General features: G+C 37.1%; 1 protein-coding gene across 1 annotated transcript; it reads left to right on the top strand.

Annotated features, from left to right (window-relative positions):
* The first annotated feature begins 92 nt into the window (after positions 1-92).
* Positions 93-21,793, top strand: ATP5PB (ATP synthase peripheral stalk-membrane subunit b). Its single transcript, XM_037826388.1, has 7 exons — positions 93-213; positions 490-526; positions 12,447-12,592; positions 14,262-14,425; positions 15,002-15,127; positions 20,334-20,513; positions 21,541-21,793. The coding sequence occupies exons 1-7, from the start codon at positions 174-176 to the stop codon at positions 21,616-21,618; spliced, it is 771 nt and encodes a 256-aa protein (XP_037682316.1). The 5' UTR covers positions 93-173; the 3' UTR covers positions 21,619-21,793.
* Positions 21,794-23,749: the final 1,956 nt, after the last annotated feature.

Here is a 23,749-nt window from a genome sequence, read left to right as displayed (position 1 = left end):
GTCTCTTCTCGCGAGAAAAAAAAAAAAAAACACCTCAGGAAAGTTGAGGCAAAATATAGCAGACGTTCTCTTCTCGCGAGACTTGTGAGCAGCCATCTTAGTGCTGCCCCTGACAGGCTCTCCTTTTGGGGTCACAGGGATACTAAAGACCGCTCTCTGGACCTTCGCTGACCATGCTGTCCCGAGTGGTACTTTCTGCTGCCGCCACAGCAGGTGAGGGCTTGTGGACTCTGGTCCGGACTATCAGCGTCATTAGAAAGAAGTAGGTCTAGGGGTCATTGGGTAGGAGGAAAAGGAGGGTGAAGAAAAAATGCAGCGAGACTTGAACCTGAGAGAAGAGTAATCAGTACCGCTCGGAAAGAAGCGCCTGGGTTTCGGGGATGGGAAAGAGGGGTGCATGGACGTAGCGATCGGGCCCCGTGGGGACCGAGAAAGGGGCAAACCTCATTGCACCTTGACCTTGCTGATCTGCGCCTTGTGTATCTGCAGCTTCTTCTCTGAAGAGTGCAGCCCTCCTAGGTCCAGGGTAAGTGTGAGGAGTGGAATGCTCCCCTTCGTCCTTGTTTTATCACCTCGCTTCCCTTCTCGTCGGTTTCCTCATTAGGCCAGAAATTAACCACCAGCAGGTAATTCTTAAAACGCTTAAAGCCTCATTCAAACGGTTTTGTACCTGTTAACTGACTGGAACGTCGTATCACCTAATGGCAAAGACTTCAGAAACGATAGATGATGAGTTCTAACTAAACTAGAAACCGTGACTTTGATGTTTTCTAAGCACACCCTCCTCCCCCCATGACCTTCGGCTAGACATAGCTGCTACCGCGCGAATCGGGTTTACCAGATTACATACCCAAGAACAAGTTTTGTTAAATAACAAAGCAATGAAGCATGTTGTTTTCAGTCTGTAACCCACAATGGACTTTTTTTTATTTTATTTTAATGAGTTTTTTTTTATTTCCAAGAATTCTCTTACGTTCTTTTTTTTTAATTCAGTTTTATTGAAATACATTCACACACCATACAATCATCCATGATATACAATCCACTGTCCACAGTATGATAACATAGTTATGCGTTCATCACCACACTCTGTCTCTGAACATTTTCCTTATATCAGAAAGAACCAGAACAAGAATAAAAAATAGAAGTGAAAAAAGAACACCCAAATCATCCCCCCATCCCACCCCACTTGTCCTTTAGTTTTTATCCCCATTCCTCCACTCATCCGTACACTAGATAAAGGGGGTGTGATCCACAAGATCTTCACAATCACACTGTCACCCCTTGTAATCTACATTATTATATAATTGTCTTCAGGAGTCCAGACTGCTGGGTTGGAGTTTGGCAGTCTCAGCTATTTACTTAAAGTTATTCCAATACATTAAAGCCTAAGAGGTGTTATCTATATAGTGCATAAGAATGTCCACCAGAGTGACGTCTCGACTCCATTTGGAATCTCTCAGCCACTGAAACTATTTCGTCTCATTTTGCATCCCCCTTTTGGTCAAGAAGATACTCTCAGTCCCACGATGCCGGGTCCACATTCATTCCCGGGAGTCATACTCTGCGTTGCCAGGGAGATTTACACCCCTGGGAGTCGGGTCCCACGTAGGGGGGAGGGCAGCGAGTTCACCTGTCGAGATGGCTCAGTTAGAGAGAGAGAGGGCCACATCTGAGCAACAAAGAGGTACTCAGGGGGAGACTCTTAGGCACCATTACATACAACTTTAGACTCTCCTTTGTGGTAATGAACTTCATAAGGGCAAGTCCCATGCTCGAGGGCTCAGCACATCAAACCGCCAGTCCCAATGTTTGTGACAACATACGCTAGGGGATCAGCATCTCAAAGTTTAGAGATAGCCCTTACAATTCAGGGATAGAGTTGACTGCTGTAAGAGCTTACAATCTAGGGACTTTTACAATTATTGTGTCCACGTTAGGCTATGTTCTAAGATTCAATTCTGAGTTTACACATTGTAGTTAGTCCATATTGGTGAGGCATCATCCCTCTCACCATGTTTTCTCCAACACTTACACTCCTATATATATATTTTCCTACAATTTTATAGAGTTATATTCACATACCATACATTTATCCACAGTGTACAATCAGTTGTTCATGGTATCATCATAAAGTTGTACATTTATCACCACAATCAGCACTTGAACATACTGATTACTACAAGAAAAATTGTTTTGTTTTTTTTTTTTAGCAATAAGAAAAAATGATAAAAAGAAAAATAACATGTCATACAATACAATATACTACTAAGAACAGCAAATAACACCACTACCAAGAATCCCATATTACTCCCCTATATCCCCTTCTCATATACATTTAGCATTGGCGTATTGCCTTTGTTACATTTAATGGAGGTATATTACAGTGTTACTGTTGACCATAAACTCCAGTTTGCTTTGATTATGTTTTTTGCTGAATACCATCCCTTTTTCAAATTTCTGCATGGTTGACATTCATTTGCTTTCCCACATGCAAAAACATTTTTATATTTGTATATTTAGTAACAGTCATTGGCCACTCCACTTTTTGCCACGTTATACAGTCCCAGTCTTTATCATCTGTCTTTACCTCTGGTGTCATACATTCTCCTATCCCACCTCTTTCAGCTTTACTCACAGACATCTTTGTTCAGTGTACTTACAATACCGTGCTACCATCACACAGTATTATGCTATCTATTTCTGGATCTATGCAATCAATCCTAAACATTCTGTAGTCCTTCAGCATCAAATGGCTGATCTCTGCCCTCTTTCTATCTCCTGGTCGCCTGTGTTGTCAGCTTTTAACTCCCAAAGTTTGTTCATTAATGTCTGTTCATATTAGTGAGACCATACAGAATCTGTCCTTTTGTTTCTGGCTAACTTCACTCAACATAATGTCCTCAAGGTTCATCCACATTATTGCATGATCCATGTCTTTGTTCTGTCTTACAGCTGCATAATATTCCATCATGTGTATATACCACAGTTTGTTTATCCACTCATCCTTTGATGGACATTTGGGCTGTTTCCATCTCTTGGCAATTGTGAATAATGCTGCAATAAACATTGGTTTACAAATGTCTGTTTGTGTCTTAAGTTTCAGTTCCTCTGAGTATATACCTAGCAATGGAATAGCTGGGTCATATGGCAAATCTATATTTAGCTTCCTGAGGAACCTCCACACTATCTTCCAGAGTGGTTGCACCATTCTACATTCCCAGCAACAGTGAATAAGTGTGCCTCTTTCTCCACATCCTCTCCAGCACTTGTCATTTTCTTTTTTTTGGATAATGGCCATTCTGGTAGGTGTGATGATATCTCATTGTGGTTTTGATTTGCATTTCCTTAATAGCCAGTGAAGTTGAGCATTTTTTCATATGCTTTTGAGCCATTTGTATTTCCTCTTCAGAAAAATGTCTGTTCATGTCTTTTGCCCATTTTTTAATTGGATTGTTTGTCTTTCTGTTATTGAGATGTAGGATTCCTTTATATATTCGGGATATTAAACCCTTATCTGATATGTGGTTTCCAAATATCATCTCCCATTGTGTAGGCTGCCTTTTGACTTTTCTGACAAAGTCCTTTGATGTACAAAAGTGTTTAATTTTGAGGAGATCCCATTTGTCTATTTGTTCTTTGGTTGCTCGTGCCTTGGGTGTGAGGTCTAAGAAACCACCTCCTTTCACAAGATCTTTAAGATATTGCCCTACATTTTCTTCTAAGAGTTTTATGGTCTTGGTGCTAATGTTTAGGTCTTTGATCCACTTTGAGTTAATTTTGGTATAAGGTGTGAGATGGACATCCTCTTTCATTCTTTTGGAAATGGATATCCAGTTCTCCAAACACCATTTATTGAACAGGCTGCTCTTTCCCAGTTGCTTCGGCTTTACTGCCTTATCAAAGATCAGTTGTCCATAGATGTGAGGGTCTACTTCTGAACACTCAACTCGATTCCATTGATCAGTATATCTGTCCTTATGCCAGTACCATGCTGTTTTGAGCACTGTAGCTTTGTAATATGCTTCAAAGTCAGGTAGTGTGAGATCTCCCACTTCACTCCTCTTTCTCAAGACATTTTTGGCTATTCGGGGCACCTTACCCTTCCAAATAAATTTAGTTATTGGTTTTTCTATTTCTGTAAAGTAAGTTGTTGGGATTTGAATTGGTATTGCATTGAATCTGTAAATCAGTTTAGGTAAAATTGCCATCTTAACTATATTTAGTCTTCTAATCCATGAACATGGTATGTTCTTCCATTTTTTCAGGTCTTGTTCAATTTCTTTTAGCAGTTTCTTATAGTTTTCTATGTAAAGGTCTTTTGTGTCCTTGGTTAAGTTTATTCCTAAATACTTGATTCTTTTGGTTGCTATTGTAAATGGGATTTTCTTCTTGATTTCCTCCTCTTGTTGCACATTACTTGTGTATGGGAACACTACAGATTTTTGCGTGTTGATCTTGTAGCCTGCTACTTTGCTGTATTCATTGACTAGTTCTAGTAGCTTTCCTGTAGATTTTTCTGGATTTCCTACATATAGAATCATGTCATCTACAAATAGTGAAAGTTTTACTTCTTCCTCTCCAATTTGGATGCCTTTTATTTCTTTTTCTTGCCTAATTGCTCTAGCTAGAACTTCCAGCACAATGTTGAATAACAATGGTGATAGTGGGCATCCCTGTCTTGTTCCTGATCTTAGAGGAAAAGCTTTCAGTCTCTCCCCATTGTGTGTGATGTTAGCTGTGGGTTTTTCATATATTGCCTTTATCATATTGAAAAAGTTCCCTTCTATTCCTATCCTTTGAAGTGTTTTCATCAGGAAAGGATGTTGAATTTTGTCATATGCCTTTTCTGCATCAATCGAGATGATCATGTGGTTCTTCTGCTTTGATTTATTGATGTGGTGTATTACATTAATTGATTTTCTTGTGTTGAACCAGCCTTGCATACCTGGAATAAATCCCACCTGGTCGTGGTGTATAATTCTTTTAATGTGCTGCTGGATTCAATTTGCAAGTATTTTGTTGAGGATTTTTGCATCTATATTCATTAAAGAAATTGGTCTATAATTTTCTTTTTTTGTAGTTATCTTTGCCTGGTTTTGGTATTAGGGTGATGATGGCTTCATAGAAAGAGTTAGGTAGCTTTCCCTCTTCTTCAATTTTTTTGAAGAGATTGAGCAGGATTGGTACTAATTTGTTCTTGAATGCTTGGTAGAATTCACATGTGAAACCATCTGGTCCTGGGCTTTTCCTTTTTGGGAGCTTTTTGATGACTGACTCAATCTCTTTACTTGTGATTGGCTTGTTGAGGTCATCTATTTCTTCTTGAGTTAATGTTGGTTGTTTATGCTTTCCTAGGAAGTTGTCCATTTCATCTAAATTGTCTAGTTTATTAGCATATAGTTGCTCATAGTATCTTCTCATTATCTCCTTAATTTCTGCAGGGTCGGTAGTTATATTTCCTTTCCCATTTCTGATTGCATTTATTTGCATCTGCTCTCTCTTTTTTTTTGTTAGCCTAGCCAGTGGTCTATCGATTTTATTGATTTTCTCAAAGAACCAACTTCTGGTTTTGTTGATTCTCTCTATTGTTTTCCTGTTCTCAATTGCATTTATTTCTGCTCTAATCTTTGTTATTTCTTCCCTTCTGCTTGCTTTGGGGTTAGTTTGCTGTTCTTTCTCTAATTCCTCCAGGTGAGCAGTTAACTCTTTAATTTTTGCTCTCTCTCCTCTTTTAGTATAGGCATTTAGGGCAATAAATTTCCCTCTCAGCACCGCCTTTGCTGCATCCCATAAGTTTTGATAAGTTGTGTTTTCATTGTCATTTGCCTCGAGGTATTTACTAATTTCTCTTGTAATTTCTTCCTTTACCCACTGGTTTTCTAAGAGGGTGTTGTTTAGCCTCCATATGTTTGTGAATTTTATGACCTTCTGCCTTTTATTTATTTCCAACTTCATTCCATTGTGGTCTGAGAAAGTGTTCTGTATAATATCAATATTTTTACATTTGTTGAGGCTTGCTTTGTGACCCAACATGTGGTCTATCCTAGAGAATGTTCCATGAGCACTTGAGAAAAAAGTGTATCCTGCTGTTGTTGGATGTAGTGTTCTATAAATGTCTGTCAAGTCTAGTTCATTTATCGTACAATTCAACATCTCTGTTTCTTTAGTGATCCTCTGTCTAGATGTTCTATCCATTGATGAGAGTGGTGTATTGAAGTCTCCAACTATTATTGTAGAGGTATCTATTTCTCCTTTCAGTGATTGCAGTGTTTGCCTCATGAATTTTGGGGCATTCTGGTTTGGTGCATAAATATTTATGACTGTTATGTTTTCTTGATGAATTGACCCTGTTATTAATGTATAGTGTCCTTCTTTGTCTCTTTTAATTGTTTTGCTTTTGAAGTCTAACTTGTCTGATATTAATATGGCTACTCCTGCTTTTTTCTGGTTGCTGTTTGCATGAAATATCTTTTTCCAACCTTTCACTTTCAGTCTATGTTTGTCCTTGTGTCTAAAGTGAGTTTCTTGTAGACAGCATATAGATGGGTCCTGTTTTTTAATCCATTCTGCCAGTCTGTGTCTTTTTATTGGGGAGTTTAATCCATTTACATTTAGTGTTATTACTGTAAGGGCAGTACTTTCTACTACCATTTTGTTTTTTGGAATTTATATGTCATATCTTATTTTTTCCTCTCCTTTTACCTTTCCTGATAATCTTCATTTCTGCACTCTTCTACAGCTCTCTCTCTCCTGTCTTTTCCTATTAGCCTGTAGCACTCCCTTTAGTATTTCTTGTAGTGCCGGTCTCTTATTCACAAACTCTCTCAGTGTCTGTTTGTCTGAAAATGTTTTAATCTCTCCCTCATTTTTGAAGGAAAGTTTTGCTGGATATAGAATTCTTGGTTGGCAGTTTTTCTCTTTCAGTATCTTAAATATATCATGCCACTGTCTTCTTGCCTCCATGGTTTCTGCAGAGAAATCTGTACATAGTCTTATTGACTTTCCCTTGTACGTGATGGATTGCTTTTCTCTTGCTGCTTTCAGAATCCTCTCTTTGTCTTTGACATTGGACAATCTGACCAGTAAGTGTCTTGGAGTAGGTCTATTGGGATCTATTCTATTTGGGGTACATTGTACTTCTCGAATCTCTAATTTTCTGTCTTTTATAAGAGTTGGGAAATTTTCAGTGAATATGTCTTCTTTTACTCTTTCTGCCCCTTTTCCCCTCTCTTCTCCTTCTGGGATACCCATAACACGTATATTTGTGCGTTTCATGTTGTCACTCAGCTCCCTAAGACCCTGCTCATATTTTTCCATTTTTTTCACCATCTGTTCTTTTGTGTGTATGAATTCGAATGACCTGTCTTCCAGTTCACTGATCCTTTCTTCTGCCTGTTCAAATCTACTGTTGTGTCCCTCCATTGTGTTTTTCATCTCCTCCATTGTGGCCTTCATTCCCATGAGTTCTGCCATTTGTTTTTTTAAGTTTATGAATTCTTCTTTATGGTCAGCCAGTGTCTTCTTTATATCCTTCAGCTCTTTTGCTATATCTTCCTTCATTTCATCAAATTTATTTAGCATTAGTTGCCTCCACTCCTGTGTCTCAGCTGAGCTATTAGTTTGTTCCTTTGGCTGGTCCATGTTTTCGTGTTTCCTGGTATGGCTTGTTATCTTAAGTTGTCTAGGCATCTGATTCTCTTGATTAGTTTGTTTTGGAGCTTGTTTTCTGTCTTTTACCTAATGGTTTTCTTGTTGGTTGGCTTTGTTTTCTGGCCTCTGTTATTCAGTTCGACTTATTCTAGACCTCTAACTTAGGTTCTATTTAGTTGATCAGAATTTTTCCCCTCTTGTTTTTTCTGTTTCTTGCTCTGCCTCTATGTAACCTTTTTGTGACTGGGTCTCCTCAGATATGGTCGACCCTAGTCAGATTTTCCCAGTCTAGTGAGGCCCAGGTCTCATTGGGAGGGTATGGAGTTTTCCTGAGAATGAGACCCTCCTATGAGGCCTTTAGAATTGGTGCTTTTCCTCTCCTGTCCAGCAGGTGGCGCTGGCCAGCCCGCAGCTCCCCCACCAGTGTAAGGAGGTTTGGAGCCTTTAGTTCTCCTGGTGACTCTGATCCTGTCAAGGGCGTGGCTGACTGAAGCTGGAATCTGAATTCCAGCCCCTGGGGTCTGAATTCCCAGAAGGAGGACTGCCAGTTGAGCTGGGCCTCCGTCCACTTTCCCAGTCCTCAGAACTCCAGTTGTCTCTCAGGGGCACTGTTCCCTTCTCCTCTCTCTTCTTTGGGACCTCTCCAGGTAGATTCCTTGGTCAGCCTGAGTTGCCAATTAAAGATGGGGGTGGAGGCCTTCAGTAGTGAATACGGAATTCAAAGACACTGTGGGTACTCTGTCTCCCCTCAAGCCCAGCCTAATCCCTCAACCTGGGCTTTCCGATAGAAAATAACCACATATATTACTTTTAGATTTAAAAAAAAAAAAAAAAAAAAAAGTAGAAAAGAAATCAAGAAAAAGAAAAAAGGAAAAAAAAAAAAAAGAGTCTCTTTTAAGAGTTTTTCCCCAGCCTGGAAGTTTTGTCAGTGTCAGAATAGAGCATTTAAAGATATGCTTTGGGCTATTGTCTGATAATTACTCTCCAACCGCTTCAGTTCCACCCAGGGGCTATTGAAATGCAAAAAGATAAGGGATCAGTGAGAAGCCAGAAGGGACAAAATGTAAGGGAAAAAAAAAAATGGCTTTTTTGGAGTCTGGGAATGGGTGCCCGCTTTTACGTGCCCCCACTTCTTGGAGCCCAGCCCTTCTTTAGCACCCCAGCTCCCAAAGTTAGTTAATTAATTTGTTAATTAATTCTGCAGTTGAGGCTGGGTTGAGCCTCCCTTCTTGCCCTCAGCAGATTGCTGTTTTTTGGTTTTTTTTTTCCCCCCTTTCAGGGAGCCGGCAGCAAGACAGTCTGTGAGGTCTGGGTGGGGAGGGGCGCCAGACCCCTGGTCCGGGGAACTTACAGTGTTCGCTGCGATCTCAGCTTTTCCTCCAATTCCAAACTTGTGTCCAATGTGTGACTGGTTACTGGAGACCCCGAAAACACTGTTTCATATAGTTCTTGGGTAATTGCCAGCTGCTCTAGGGGAGAGACGAAATTCTGCTCCTCACCACTCCGCCATCTTGCCCCGCCTCCCCCCACAATAGACTTTTTATCCCCAGATCATGTCAGACAAATCATTCTTTGATTTAGTAAATTCTCACCACCAGCATACCAAGGATACAAAAATGAGTGAGGCCAAGTATTTGCCTTCCTTACACAATCTAGAAGAGGAGACAACTATAGAGTAGTGAGTGGTTTAGAGTTAGGGCTATGAGGCTAAAATAGAAGAGCAGTGTACACCTGGCTCCTCTTATTAGCTTTGTGACCTCAGTTTCCTCATCTGCAAAATGGAGATAATAGCACATTTGGGGTTGTGAGAATTAAGAGACTTAACACCTGGGAACCTTTAGAACAGTGCCTGGTACATGGTGTTTGCTTAGTAAATGTTAGCAGTTCTTTTCCTGCATCGGGTTTTCTCTTTTCACTTCCAAACTTAATCATAAAGCTAGCAAAATTTGATGGCTTAAAAAGTGGCTTTAATTTATCTACAGTTTATTTTCATTTATGGAATAAAGTGAAGCTGTAATTGACTGCTTCCAGTTTACCAAAGAAAAAGGAATGCATACAGACTTGTAAACAAATAACTATAATGCAATGTAATAAATGAAGTAACTATATGTTAAAGATACAAGGAATCATCCTTGATTTGTCTTGTGTTTCACACTCCTTATCCAATCCATCAGCAAGGCTCTTCCTCCAAATTGTATCTCGGCTTCTACCATTTCTTCCACCACCACTACTGTAGTGTGAACCACCATCGCCTTTCACCGAAACTATTTCTTGCCCTATTATAGCCCGTCCTCACGGTAGCCAGAGGGACTATGTCACTCTCCTACCTAAAACTCTAGAGTTCCTCATCATGCTTGGAATAAAATCCAAGCTACTTAGCATAATCCAGACGGTCCACTATGAATTGACCCTGTCCAGCCCCTCTGATCTCATCTCCTTCCATTTTTATTCTCCAGCCATAGTGGGCATTTTTGCTGTTCCTTGGGAAACTGCCAAGCTCTTTCTTGCCTTGGGGTCTTTGTACTTGGTCTTCTCTCTTTTCTACAGGTCTTTGGCTCAAATGTCATCTGACCTCCCTCCCAAAAAAGCCTCAGCCTCCCTCCCTCCCATCCCCCGTTGCTCCCTATCCTCTTACCTTGCTCTTTTTTCTTCAGAACACACCTGCCTAAAATTGTTTTTGGACACACATACCCACACTTCCCTCACCCCACTAATATTTAAGTTTCGTCAAGGCTGGGACCTTGTCTGCCCATTGCTGTGTTCCTGGTGCCTGGCATAAATAATTCGAGAGTCAGTAAATGTTTTGGTAATTAAATGAATGAATGTTATCTGAAGGCAGGAGGCCTTTACAGTGAATATGCTTGAGATGTGAAGTCTGGTTGGACTTGGTAGTCACTAAATGAAAGGTGTATCAGGCACAAGGAACAACATGAGGCATGTTTTGGGGTTTGTTTTCTTTGTTTTTGAGGGCTGTAAGTAGTTCTATGTGACTGGAGGGTAGGAGAATGAAGGAAGATGGAGTTACAAATTTGTCAGATGCTGAATCCCGTTAGCCATATTGAGTAGTTTGTTTTCTGTAGGTTGGAGGGAACCTGTTGAAGAGTTTTAAAGTAAAATTTGCAGCATTGTGAAGGGGACTAGGTTGAAGGATTTATTTGAATGGAAGCAGAGAGACCAGGTTCTGTATTATTATATTAGTTTAGGCAGAAGATGATGAGGGCTTGAACTAAGGTAGGACAAAAGACAGGGAGAGCATTTGTGTCAGCCCAAAGCAAGTTTACTAGTGCTATTCAAGGGGCTTTTTTTTTTCTTTGGTCCTGTTAATGTTTAACATCATTAAGTAATGATTTAAATCAGTGCTTCTCAACCTGGGACAATTTTGGCATTGTCTGGAGGCATTTTTGGTTGTCATAACTGAATGGTGAAGGGGGTGCTACTGGCATCTAGTGTGGTTGAATAGTGGCCACAGGGTTGCTGCTAAACATTCTACAGTGCACAAGAAAGAATTATCTCCACAACAAAGAATTATCCAGGATTTCAATTAAGGAATTTCAGGTGTGATTCTCATATTTGCAGATTTCTCAAAACTTGATGGGGTAGTTAATACAGTGGTAGCCAGAAATAAGATTCAAAAAACCAGCAATGGACCATAATCAATGCAATAATGTAAACTTACATTGCAGGGGTGTAGGGGTGGAGGTAGGAAGTAGGACAGAAACATGCTTAGAACACGAAGGAGACTAAGCCTGACAGCAGATATGAAAAAACCTGGGGAATTTTATTTGATCAGAAGCTTAATGTGAGATACCAATATGCTAATAACTGCTGAAAATGCTATCTTAGACTGCTTTAATGCAAGAATAATTTGCAAATCCACCATTGATAATAGTAAAATAGCTCAAGCCCAGTGATAGCAATAGGAAGTTTTCAGTAATTATAGATTATATAAATTGGTCAGGTGACATTTAGATTATTCAGTTTGGTTCTCTATACCTTATTTTTGAAAATAAAACTAGAGAGCTCATTGTGGAGAACAATCAGGATTGTGAGGAAACTGAGATTTTAACCGAGATTCATAGGTGTTATCTTATGTGGAGAAGGAAAATTAGAACCAATGGATAGAGGTTACAAGAATGTACAGAGCAGCTCAATTCAAAGATGAATATAGAAGTACCCAGCACCAAAAAGGCTTGCTTGGCATAGTGGTTAGCACCTCCTCCCAGGAAATATTCAGAAAGGTCAAAGTTCTTGCCCTCAGGGAGTTTATACTGCAGCATGCATGTCATAGCTAACCACTTAAAAGGAACTTTACCGTATGCCAAGCACTATTCTAAACACTTTGCATATATAAACTCATTTAATCCTAACAATAACCTTATTAGGTAATATCCTTTATTCCCTTTTTATTTATGAGAAATCCAAAGTTGCAAAAGCTTAAGATACTTGCTCAAAGTCAAGTGGTGGGTCTAGGATTTGAACTCAGGTAGTCTGGCTACAGAGTCTATGCTCATATATTTCAGTGCTGACAACAGACGTACAAAGTGCTAAACAGATTACCTGTCAGGCTTCTAGAAGGGATTTGGATATTAGATAGAAGGTTTATATAACCTTGAAGTATCTGTGCTTAAGTCATTTGCCCTTATCACAGAGCTAATTATCATACCCTGGTTTTCTTATTACTAGTCTTGTTCTCTTTCTGTGATAACAGTTACTGGCATTATTTCTACTAATTGTTCATACACTGTGTTCTCTTTAAAGAATAGACCTTAACCTTGTGTAATTGCTACCTGTAGGGTGTTACAGGCAACAAGAGTCTTTCATACAGGGCAGCCAAGTTTTGCCCCTGTACCACCTCTTCCTGAATATGGAGGAAAAGTTCGCCTTGGGCTGATCCCTGAGGAATTCTTCCAGTTCCTTTATCCTAAAACCGGTGTCACAGGTAAGCACTTGCCCAGTTTACATGGTGTGGTTGTGCATTATGGTTTATATTAACCTAGGATTTTAGTTTCTTAACTCTTCTTCATCTACCACAAAAATCCAAGTCAGTTATTTTTAAAAGGAAATCATAGAGGTAATTCAATATAGCCAATGGTTTAGTTGCTCTAACTTGTCTTTGGAATAAATTTCGTTGGGATTTTAACTTAATTTTATTGTTGATACACCAAATGTATTGAATTCCTAATACATGCCAGGCACTGTTCTAGGCAAAGTTAAGTGCCTACCATAATGGAACATACATTCTATCATAGGTTATAGACAATATAGAAATGAGTATCTGTGTAATATATTGTCAGTAATGGAAAAAGCTATGGATAAAAATAAAGCTGGCTAATACAATAGAGAATGTTGATTTGCATACAAATGAGTGAAAACTAAAACTGAACTGTCTTTATCATTTTTTCCCTTCTTAAAAAGGCATAAGCTGTTCTAATAGCTTGTATTTTTATAATGCTATATGCTTTCATTTATGTTATTTAATCCTTACCACAGCCCTATGAAAACATTTTTTGTTACCCAGAAAAACTAGGGAAAAAAGTCTTCTAGACCCTCTAAGTCTAGGGTTCTTTCTCCTACACACGCTGCCTTTCTTGCTATAGCCAAATATTGTTGTTACTGTGGATCATTGAAAACCAAAGATTTTAACTCTGGTATGGCTTAATGTAGCATTTTCCTAACTGAAATTGCAAGGAACATTAGTATCCTCAGGTCTCTATAGGTGATAAAAATGCTACGTATTATAGGCCCTTCTTGGAAATTCACATTTTAAATGTATCATATTTAAGGCAATCTAAAATAGAGAAGAACTTTTGAAGGTAGTATGGTAAACTCTGGATAAAATACATTTACAACTGTAACCCTTTTATTCTTCTAATACATACTAGTATCCTTTAATACTAGTAATGCTCCGAAACATTGTAAAATGCTGCCCTAAAGTCCTGCTCTGTCCTTTCCTAACTTGTGAGACACAGAGGAAAATCCTCAAGAAATATAAATCATGGCTTGTGTCCTTTCAGAACTCATGACCCAATTAAAGAAAAAAACATATTTGAAGCTTTAGAATTACGTGCTGCGGGAGTGATATTTTAGCTCTTCCTTTTACACACGTGTTACTTTATAGTCGTTTTGCTTATTTTCAGTGTCAGATTACTATTAAGAAACAATAGGCAAGAGTGGATAGATTTTTATCCTGCCCAATATTCCCATTCAATAAATAGTGTATCTTGTTGGACAAATTACTTCCAAACCTTACATCTTAGTAGAGTAACTCCTGTTTATTGAGCTACTCTGCCAGGTGGCTTGCAAACATTATTTCTCAGTTTCATCAAACATGCAAAGAAGATACTGTCCCCATTTTACACATGGAAAAGACTGAGTTCAGAGATTATTTAAATTGTTCAGTTTCTAATAAGTTTCAGAGCCACAACTCAGGCTTCCCTAAGACCAAATGATGTTTTTTCAACTTCACCATACTGCTTCTAATGAATTCAAATCGTTATTTAACTTTGCCTTCCACTAACCAAATGCAGAAGTATCTTTCTGTCTTCCCCTTTTAGGCATAGCATATCCATTCATTAAAAAAACTTTTTTTTTTTTTTTTTTTCTTTTAGGGCCCTACATGCTTGGAACTGGGCTTATCCTGTATTTTCTATCCAAAGAAATATATGTGATTACTGCAGAGACCTTCACTGCCTTATCAACAGTAGGGTTGCTCATCTATGTAATTAAAAAATATGGTGCATCTATTGGACAATTTGCTGATAAACTGAATGAGGTAACCATAAACCCTGTATTTTTCCTGTTTTAGATTATAGCAAAAACATCAAAGCCATCAAGTGGATGTTCTTGCTATTAGTGTTGGAGGAAGAGTATATACAGATGAATCTAGTTATAATGATAACAGTTTTAAGTGTTAATGTTAGCTACTAATTTGAGATCTTTTTTTTTTTAATGTATCAAACTTTGTCCAATTTTTCTATAGTTTTATTCATCCAATAAGATATTGCATAGCTGTTATGGCAGTGGGCTAAAGGCTAAGGCCATAAATACTTAGAATCTTCACAGCACTAGGGACCCGAGAGACAATTTTATTCTTAAGGGTAATAATTTCTATTTTTTCCCCAATTCCCTATTTCTTAGGTCAGCCTAATTGGTTTTAAATCCTGGGTTTTATGAGTACATCTGGGAGACGATTACGGATTTGTGTATTTCTCTCTGTATCTGTGTATATTTGGGGGAGGAGGGTGTTTCCACAAATGAGGAGTAAAACTTAAAAGAAACACGAATTGAATCTGTTTTTATTACCTTTGGTGCTTTCACTAATCTTAGTTTGTAAATATCATAATTGCAGCAAAAAATTGCCCAACTAGAAGAGGTGAAGCAGGCTTCCATCAAAAACATTCAAGATGCGATTGACTTTGAGAAATCACAGCAGGCACTGGTGCAGAAGCGCCATTACCTTTTTGATGTCCAGAGGGTAGGTGTCAGAAGTTTCTAAGGAGAATGGAGTTAACTGATTTGTGTGCATTTAAAGCAAAAATCTGGAATCTCTTATGAGGAATGGTTGAATAGACTGAGCATATTTTATTTAGAAAATATGACATTTGGGTGGGGGGTGGCTATTATGGCTATTTAGACAGTTAAGAACTGTCAAATGGCAAAATAATTGGAATTATTACTCTAAAATTAGAAACAGCACAAATTGTAGAAGAGCACATTTTGGATCACACAAAAGGAAAATAACATTTAACCAAAGCTGATTTTAAAATGGTATGCACTATAAGAAAATAAGTGAAATACAGCTAAACATACTTGCTATAAGAAAATCTGATATCTTATACTGCAGATTCACTGAATAGATAAATTCAAGTTAACTGTAGAGTTTTTACCATGGTCAGAGCATAATTAGATTCTAAAAATATTTAATTTCCAAAACAATAAGAACATGTTCAAGTATCTTATTATTTATTTTGATCTCCGTATTTTATGAATTTAAAGTGAGATGTCCTTAGGTTGAAATTTTACATTATAGGAGCACCAGTGAAATGAGAAATGAGATGCTAAGGTAGAACAGTATCTGAAATATTAAGTATCTAGGCCAGCATTTCTTTTTTTTTAATGCAATTTTATTGAAATATATTCATATACCATATAATCCATCAAAAGTATACATTCGGTAGCTCACAGTATCATATAGTTGTGCATTCATTGCCACAATCAATTTTAGAACATTTTCATTACTCCAAAATAAATAAAAAAATAAAAAAAGAACACTCAAAACATCCTGTACCCCATATCTTCTAATATATATTTTTGTCTTTATTTTGTTACTCATCTGCCCAAACATTGAAAAAGGGAGTGTTAGTCACAAGGTTTTCACAATCACATGGTCACATGATAAAAGTTATACAGTCATCATCAAGAATCAGGTCTACTGAATTACAGTTCAACGAATTCAGATATTTCCTTCTAGCTATTCTAAAACACTAGAAACTAAAAAGGAATGTCTATATAATGCATAAGAATAACCTCCAAAATGACCTCTCTTCTCTATTTAAAATCTCTTAGCCACTGAAACTTTATTTTGTTTCATTTCTTTTCCCCCTTTTGGTCAAGAAGGCATTCTCAATCCCACAGTGCCAGTAGGCAAGTATTTCTTAGTGTGATCTCAGAATCACTTGCATCAGAATCACCTTGGGTACAAGTGTTTAGACCATTTCAAAACCTTTGGATTCATAACCTCTGAAGGGGAGGAGGGGTGGTATCCAAGATTCTATACATTTTTAAACACAATCCTTAAAGATTCTTAAGCACATGAATGTTTGAAAACCTCAGATTTTTTAAACCTCTTTCCATGCATATTTATTAAGTTTACAACTAGAGAGTGCTTCTTACATCATACATGATACATGCATACAAATTCTGGCTTTTTTTTTTTTTTTTTTTTAACCAAATTTGGAAGATGTAGCTTTTTGTAAGAGTCAAATGATAGTTGTGCAAATTTTTATTTATAAAATATTTGTTTAGCAGCTATTTATTGAGCTCTTCCTGTGTGCCAGGCTCCGGTCAAAGGGACAGAAAATAAGTAATTGACCAGATAACCAATTGTTTACTCTGTGTATTTATATATATTTATTATATATATTACCATATGTTAGATGATAATAAGTGCTATGTAGAACAATAAAGTAGTGTTAAAGAAAAAGAGATTACAGAAGAAGGGAATTTTTATTTTTATAGGGCATTTGGAAAAGACCTCTATCATGATGTTTGATCAGAGACAGAAGTGATGAGAGACAAACAATTGCAAGGGCCCTAAACCTAGAAGCTTGCTTGGTATATTCAAGGAAAAGCAAGGAGACCAAGAAAGCTGTTATGGAATGTGTGAAAGGGTGAATGAAAGGAAACCTGGTAGAGGGGGTGATCAGGGGGCTAGATCATTTGAGATCTTACAGGCTTCTCTAAGGACTTTGACTTGTACTCTGAGTGAGAGGGGAAAGTCTTTGGAGGCTTTTCAGCAGAATGATATAATCTCACTTAGGTTTTGAAGGATCGTTCTGATTACAGTGTTGAGAATAGCTTTCAGGTTTGTGTGCATTGGTTTAAGGTGCCTGTCCACTAGCCAAATAGAAATATTGAGTAGGCTATTTGATGTGTAAGTCTGGAGCTGATGGGGAGAATTCCAGGTTGGAGATAGTAAGTTGGGAGAGCTTGCAGGTGTCATGTAAAGCCGTGAGACTGAAACACCGGGAAAACAGGCAAAACCCAGCATTTCAATTTATGGTCACCCTATTTATGGTCAAGTAATAAAGGGCCTAAGGATTTGCCATAGGATTTAGCAACATAGAGGCCCTTGGTGATCTTCGTGTAGTGATTGGAATGGATTGAAGAGAAAATGGAAGGGAAGAAAGCAGTCAGTGTATAGACAACTCAGTCAAAGAGTTTTACTGTAATGATGAGCAGAGTAATTAGTCAATAGCTAGGAGGGACAGGATGGAATAATCAAGAAAGCTTTTTTTAAAAGAAAATACAATAACATATTAGCAGTTCATACAGAGGAAAACGTTGATGCAGGATAGAGGGCAAAATTTTGCTGGAGTGATGTCCTTGAATAGTTCAGAAGACATGGAATCTAATGCACAGTTGGAGGGGTTGGCTTCCGGAGCAGAGACAGTTCAGCCATAGTTACAGAAAAGAAAAGCAAAGTACATGGGTATGGATTCAGGGAGTTTGGTTTATGTGATGGTTAGCAGTTACAGACTTTGTCTTATCACCTTTTTCTCAATGAAATAGGAAACAAGGTCATCCTCTGAGAGTAAAAGTAGTAAAAAAGAATTAAAGGTTTGAGGAGAAAGTATGAAATAATCATCTGAAAGAGTGGGAGAGTGAATGTACCAAAGTATTGTACTGAGCAGTACCAGGGATGCTCTTGAGATTTAATAACTGATTCCGTCATATTTTTATACATACATTTTTAAGAACTTTATTTATTTATTTTTTAAGTTTGTTAATAGTTTTACTGAGATATATTCACACACGCTACAATCATCCAGAGTGTACCATCATCATATAGTTGTATATTCATCACCAGAATCAACTTTTGAACATTTTTCTTATGCAAAAAAAAAAAATTAAAAAATAAAATAAAAGTAAAAAGAGAACACCCAAAGCATTCCGTCACCCCCCATCCCACCCTACTTTTCATTTAGTTTTTGTCCCCATTTTTCTACTCATCTTTCCATACACTGGACAAAGGGAGTGTGAACCACGAGATTTTCATAATCACATTGTCAGCCCTTGTAAGCTACATTGTTATACAGTCATCTTCAAGAATCAAGGCTACTGGGTTGGAGTTTGGTAGTTTCAGGTATTTCCTTCTAGCTATTCCAATACACTAAAACTAAAAAGGGATATCTATATAGTGCATAAGAATACCCTCCAGAGTGACCTCTCGACTCCATTTGAAATCTCTTAGCCACTGAAACTTTGCTCTGTTTCATTTCACTTCCCCCTTTTGGTCAAGAAGATTTTCTCAATTCCTTCACGCCATGTCCAGGCTCATCCCCAGGAGTCATGTCCCACGTTGCCAGGGAGATTTACACCCCTGGGAGTCAGGTCCTATGTAGGGAGGAGGACAGTGAGTTCACCTACTGTGTGGGCTTAGAGAGGGAGATATCATCATATTTAATGGAGAGACCTGTAAACATTGTCATTACGAACAAGAAGATAACATCTCTGTCATTATTTATTCAATATTATTTTGAAGGTATTAGCTGATGTAATTAGAGAAGAGAAAGAAATGAGGTATGAAAATTGGAAAGGATAATGCAAAGTTATCCTTATTTATAGATTATCGAAGGCTGTATATCTGGGAAACCTAAGAGAATAACATAACTCTTAAAACAATAGCAGACTCAGCAAGCTTTCTAGATACAAAATTAATATCTAATAAAATCAGTAGCCTTCCTGTATACAAACAGTAGTCAGAAAATATGCTAGTACAAGATACACTTTTAAGAAATGATGCCTAGGCTTAAACATAAGTAAAAATGAGCAATCTATCTTTTGAAAAATGGAAAATGCTCATGAGGTACAAGGTTCTAAGAACTTATTCTTATATTGAAGACTCAATTTTATAAAGGTGTCAGTTCTCCCTTCTTTCATCTTTAAATTTAATACATTACTAGGGAAAAAAATACTAATAGAATGGGTGGAGGGATTGAAATTTGGATAAATTGATTATTCATATAGAAAAAGTTTTAAAAGTAGCGAAGAGTATTCTGAAAAAGAAGTAATGAAGTACAAGTCCTACCATATATTCTCATAAAATTATAAGGAACTTAAAATAGTGTGGGATAAGCATGTAATTGAAAGTCAGATTAACACAGCAACTGAGAGGGTCCAGAGATAGACCTAAATGTATAAGGGAATTTAATTTAGATAGATGGCATTTTCATCTTATAGGGGGAAAGATGCATTATTTAATAAACATTATAGAGGTAAATGAGTAGTCTGGATATAGAGTTGATTTCCTGCCTTTCACCTTATACCAAAATAAGTTTCAGATTAATTAAAGATCTTTAAGTAAAAATTGAAACCAAAAAAGTCAAAACAAAGAACATGAAAAACAATGTAGCATTCTTAGAATTGGGAAGGCCTTTCTAATAAAGACAACAAAATCCAGAATCCATAAAAGGAAAGATTGTTAAATTGATCTCATAAATATTTAAAATTTCTATATGTAAAAGGGAACCATAAACAGAATTAAAGGACAAATGACGAACTGGGAACATGTATTCTATGTGTGTGTTACATTAAAATATAAAAGGGATTTTACAAATCAGTAGAAACGACCAGCATCCCAGTAGAAAAATAGTCAAAGGATGTGGACAGATCATAAATAAATAAATTCAAATTTATTTTAAGTATGTAAATTTGTTCTTCAGCGAATCATGATTTAAAATTGAGACACTTTTTCACAGGTTAGCGATGATTAAAAAAGTTTGATAACACTGTTGGCAAAGGGTTTGGTATATCAGGCATTACGTATTCATATTTTAAAAAATAATTTTGCATAAAGTACTAGAGAGTATTGGGGCATTCTAACAGCAGAATCCTCAGATTAGATGTGCTCCTTCAAATAGGTAAACAATATCCATCATCTTTTTTTAATTTTGCCCCAGAATAACATTGCTATGGCCTTGGAGGTTTCTTACCGGGAACGGCTGCATAGAGTATACAAGGAGGTAAAGAATCGCCTCGACTACCAGATCTCTGTGCAGAATATGATGCGTCGAAAGGAGCAAGAACACATGATAAACTGGGTGGAGAAGCACGTGGTGCAGAGCATCTCTACACAGCGGGTACATAAACTTTTATAGCTTCTGGAGTTGTACTAACACATCTCTGACAAGCATCTGCTGATGCTCCGTTAAGATGGGAATAGCTGGAAAGGAGCTGTTAGCCTAGAAACAGTGGGTTGGCCCTGGTTCATTTTTCTCAGTAGTAGTAACCTAGAGGTTTTTCTCCTTTCTCAAAGTTTGGTTACCAAAGGGTCTCTCACATCATAGGGCGTAAACAGTGGAAAGATCATTGAGACTACTGGTTCAAGTTCCATCATTTGGGTAATGTTAGCTGACATTTAATTTCTCTGTAAAAAAAAAAAAAAAGGTGGGTGGGTGGGTGGAATAAGACTATTTCTAAACCCCTTATATTTACTAATTCCATGATTTCCATTCCATTTCCCTTTTCCAGCCACTGAATTCATCAGTCTTGAACAGAAATGTTTTGTGTTCTTTACTTAAACTTATTTATGTGACTTCATTTTTCCCCTCTCAGATATATACCATATTTAGATATTTATGATCATTTTCTGCATAACCATACTGGACTAGAAAAACTGGATCTATCAAAGTTTAATAGGCTTTTTTTATTTTTTAAACTGTCTTTAACATAAAAGTTTAATATACATACTTATTTAAGAAACTTGGAAAATACAAAAGGATGGAGAAGAAGCTAAAAATTACTCCATTCTTTCTTAATATTTTGCTAGAGCTGGGATTGTTTTTTTTCCAAGCAGATATTAGCTGTACATGCCAAAATCAGTGGCAAATGGCTCCAGGAATATCTGCCCTCAACTATATAGGTTTCACTTATAAAAGATATGAACTAGGGGATTTTAACTGAATCCCCTGTGTTTGTTTGAATTAGATTGCATCTCCCCTATGTTAAATAATTAATTTCCTTCTAAACCTCCCTAGTTTATCATATTAAGCCAGGAATCCATCTTGAGGTTTTAATCTTGTAGGAGGTGTCCATTAGAATTACTGTTTTTATGAAACCTTTAATGTTTTGGCTATGTCTAACCAGATTTCTCTTCCCTTGTCACAGGAAAAGGAGACAATTGCCAAGTGCATTGCAGATCTAAAGCTACTTGCAAAGAAGGCTCAAGCACAACCAGTTCTGTAAATTCACCTATCCCAGTTGAGACAGCTAGAAACAGTTGACTGCCTAAATGGAAAATAGTTTATGTGACAAAATCTTTGTGTATTGCTGTCTACTGAAGTTACAGTGTACCTTAACTAAAAATGAAAAGTTTGAATTTGACATACTAAGAGAATAAAACAATCTGTTGAGCAAGTAAGATGTTTTTCATTCTTCTTACTCTGCATTTTCAATTGTTCCGTGATTACTTTTGAATAAGCAGTTTGCTTTTAATGAAATTTGGTGCCTGAATAGAGATTATCAAATTATAGTTTCAATTTGTAATTAGGTGTATCATCTTGCAATAAAATGACAACTGCAACAAGGTTTTTTAAGTTGCATAATTTTCTGAAATAGTCAATGATATTAGTTATGGGTAAAAAAGATGTCAATGAGCCTAGTGTCTGGTTTTCAGTGGTAAGCTATTTCTTGCTAATGAAGAAGTTATGGGAAATTTAAAGTTTTTTAGTACTCTTAATATAACTAAAGGAAATATTTGTATATCAAATCACCTCATTGACTTTATTATCATTTTAGGAATGTGTCTATAGAAAATACAGGCACAATTGTGTCATAAAATCACTCTTCAGTATCCAATAGATAAATCAGAAAATTATGCCCTTCCATAGGTTTGTTTGCGTTTAATTCTCCCATATTGTACAAGGTTTTACTTGTACATAAATGGGCAATTTACATATCAGGAAATAGTTGGAAATATATACTGTATGAATAATTACTATTTTCATTTTGTCGGTCAGAGTTTAATCAAAGAAGGAGAACCACTAGGTATAGTTTTTTGTTTGTTTGTTTTTAAATTTTATTTTGAAATAAATTCAAAGTGACAGGTACAGTTGCAAAAACAATACAAACCCCATACACAGCATACCCTGACCCCCCTCCCCCAATACCCCGATCCATCAATTTTAACATGCTGTCACACCACCATTTCTTTCTTTCCCTCCCTCCCTCCCTCCCTCCCTATCTATCATCCATCATCTATTTCTCTGTCTTCTGAACATATGAAAGCAAGCTGTACACATCCTTGAACAAACACTATAATTCACATATACAACTCCCACGAACAAGAACATTCTTTTATGCAATCCCGTTAAGCACAGCTAAGGAATTCAAGAAATTCAATGTTGATACAAAGCTTAGATTCTGTATTTCCATTTTTTTTCCCCTTATGTCCCAACTGTGTCCATTTGAGCCTCCTGTTCTCCATCCTCAGATCCCATCTAGGATCATCCTTGGCATTCAATTTTCATCTATTTAGACTGTCTTTGTTTTTTTCTTTCCAATTGTGGAAACATATATACAGCCTAAATCTTCCCATTCCACCCCCTCCCTAGCATTCCATTAGTGGGATTAATCACATTTCAAATGTTGTAAAGCTATCACCTTCCCACCATCCATTACTAGAAATTTCCCTTCACCTCAAACAGCAACCCTACATTCATTTCTTAACTCCCCACTGCCCCTTCCCCCACTTCCCGTAACCCATACTCTACTTTTCATCTCTATGGTCATATTCTCTGATAACTTCTTTGTGTTTACTGTGGGGCTTAAATTTAACCTCTTAAATCCATAACAATCTTGGTTTTCTTTGATACCAACTTAACTTCAATACCTGTAAACTATGTTCCTATACTCCTCCATTCCCCTGCCTTTATATAGTTCTTGTCAAATATTACATAGTTTACATTGAGTCCAAAACCACTGATTTGTCATTAGAGTTTATGTATTTTATATTCTGTAGGAAGTAAATAGTGGAGTTACAAATCCAAAGTTATTGACTTCTATTTGTATTCCATTGTGGTCAGAGAATGTGCTTTGAATATAATCAATTGTTTGTTCTTTTTAATTTATTGAGGCTTGTTTTATGTCCCAGCATATGGTCTATTCTGGAGAAAGATCCGTGATCACTAGAGAAAAATGTGTATCCTGGTGATTTGGGATGTAAGGTTCTATACATGTCTGTTAAAATTCTCTATATCTCTCTCTCCTTTCTTTGTTTCTCTGTCAGTAGGGCTCTCTTTAGTATCTGAAGAAGGGCAGGTCTTTTATTGGCAAAATCTCTCAGGATTTGTTTGTCTGTGAAGAATTTAAGCTCTCC

Source organism: Choloepus didactylus, chromosome 2 (genome assembly GCF_015220235.1).
Source record: "Choloepus didactylus isolate mChoDid1 chromosome 2, mChoDid1.pri, whole genome shotgun sequence".
Classification (NCBI taxonomy): Eukaryota; Metazoa; Chordata; class Mammalia; order Pilosa; family Megalonychidae; genus Choloepus; species Choloepus didactylus.
The sequence above is the reverse complement of the archived record's forward strand: the minus strand, read 5'-3'. Positions and strand labels throughout refer to the sequence as shown.

Bases quoted from the DNA above. Each gene is read 5' to 3' on its own strand.
- ATP5PB (XM_037826388.1), top strand. From the start codon at position 174: ATGCTGTCCCGAGTGGTACTTTCTGCTGCCGCCACAGCAG. The intron at 527-12,446 runs GTAAGTGTGAGG...TGCTACCTGTAG, and splicing joins GCAGCCCTCCTAGGTCCAGG to GGTGTTACAGGCAACAAGAG. The intron at 14,426-15,001 runs GTAACCATAAAC...TCATAATTGCAG, and splicing joins TTGCTGATAAACTGAATGAG to CAAAAAATTGCCCAACTAGA.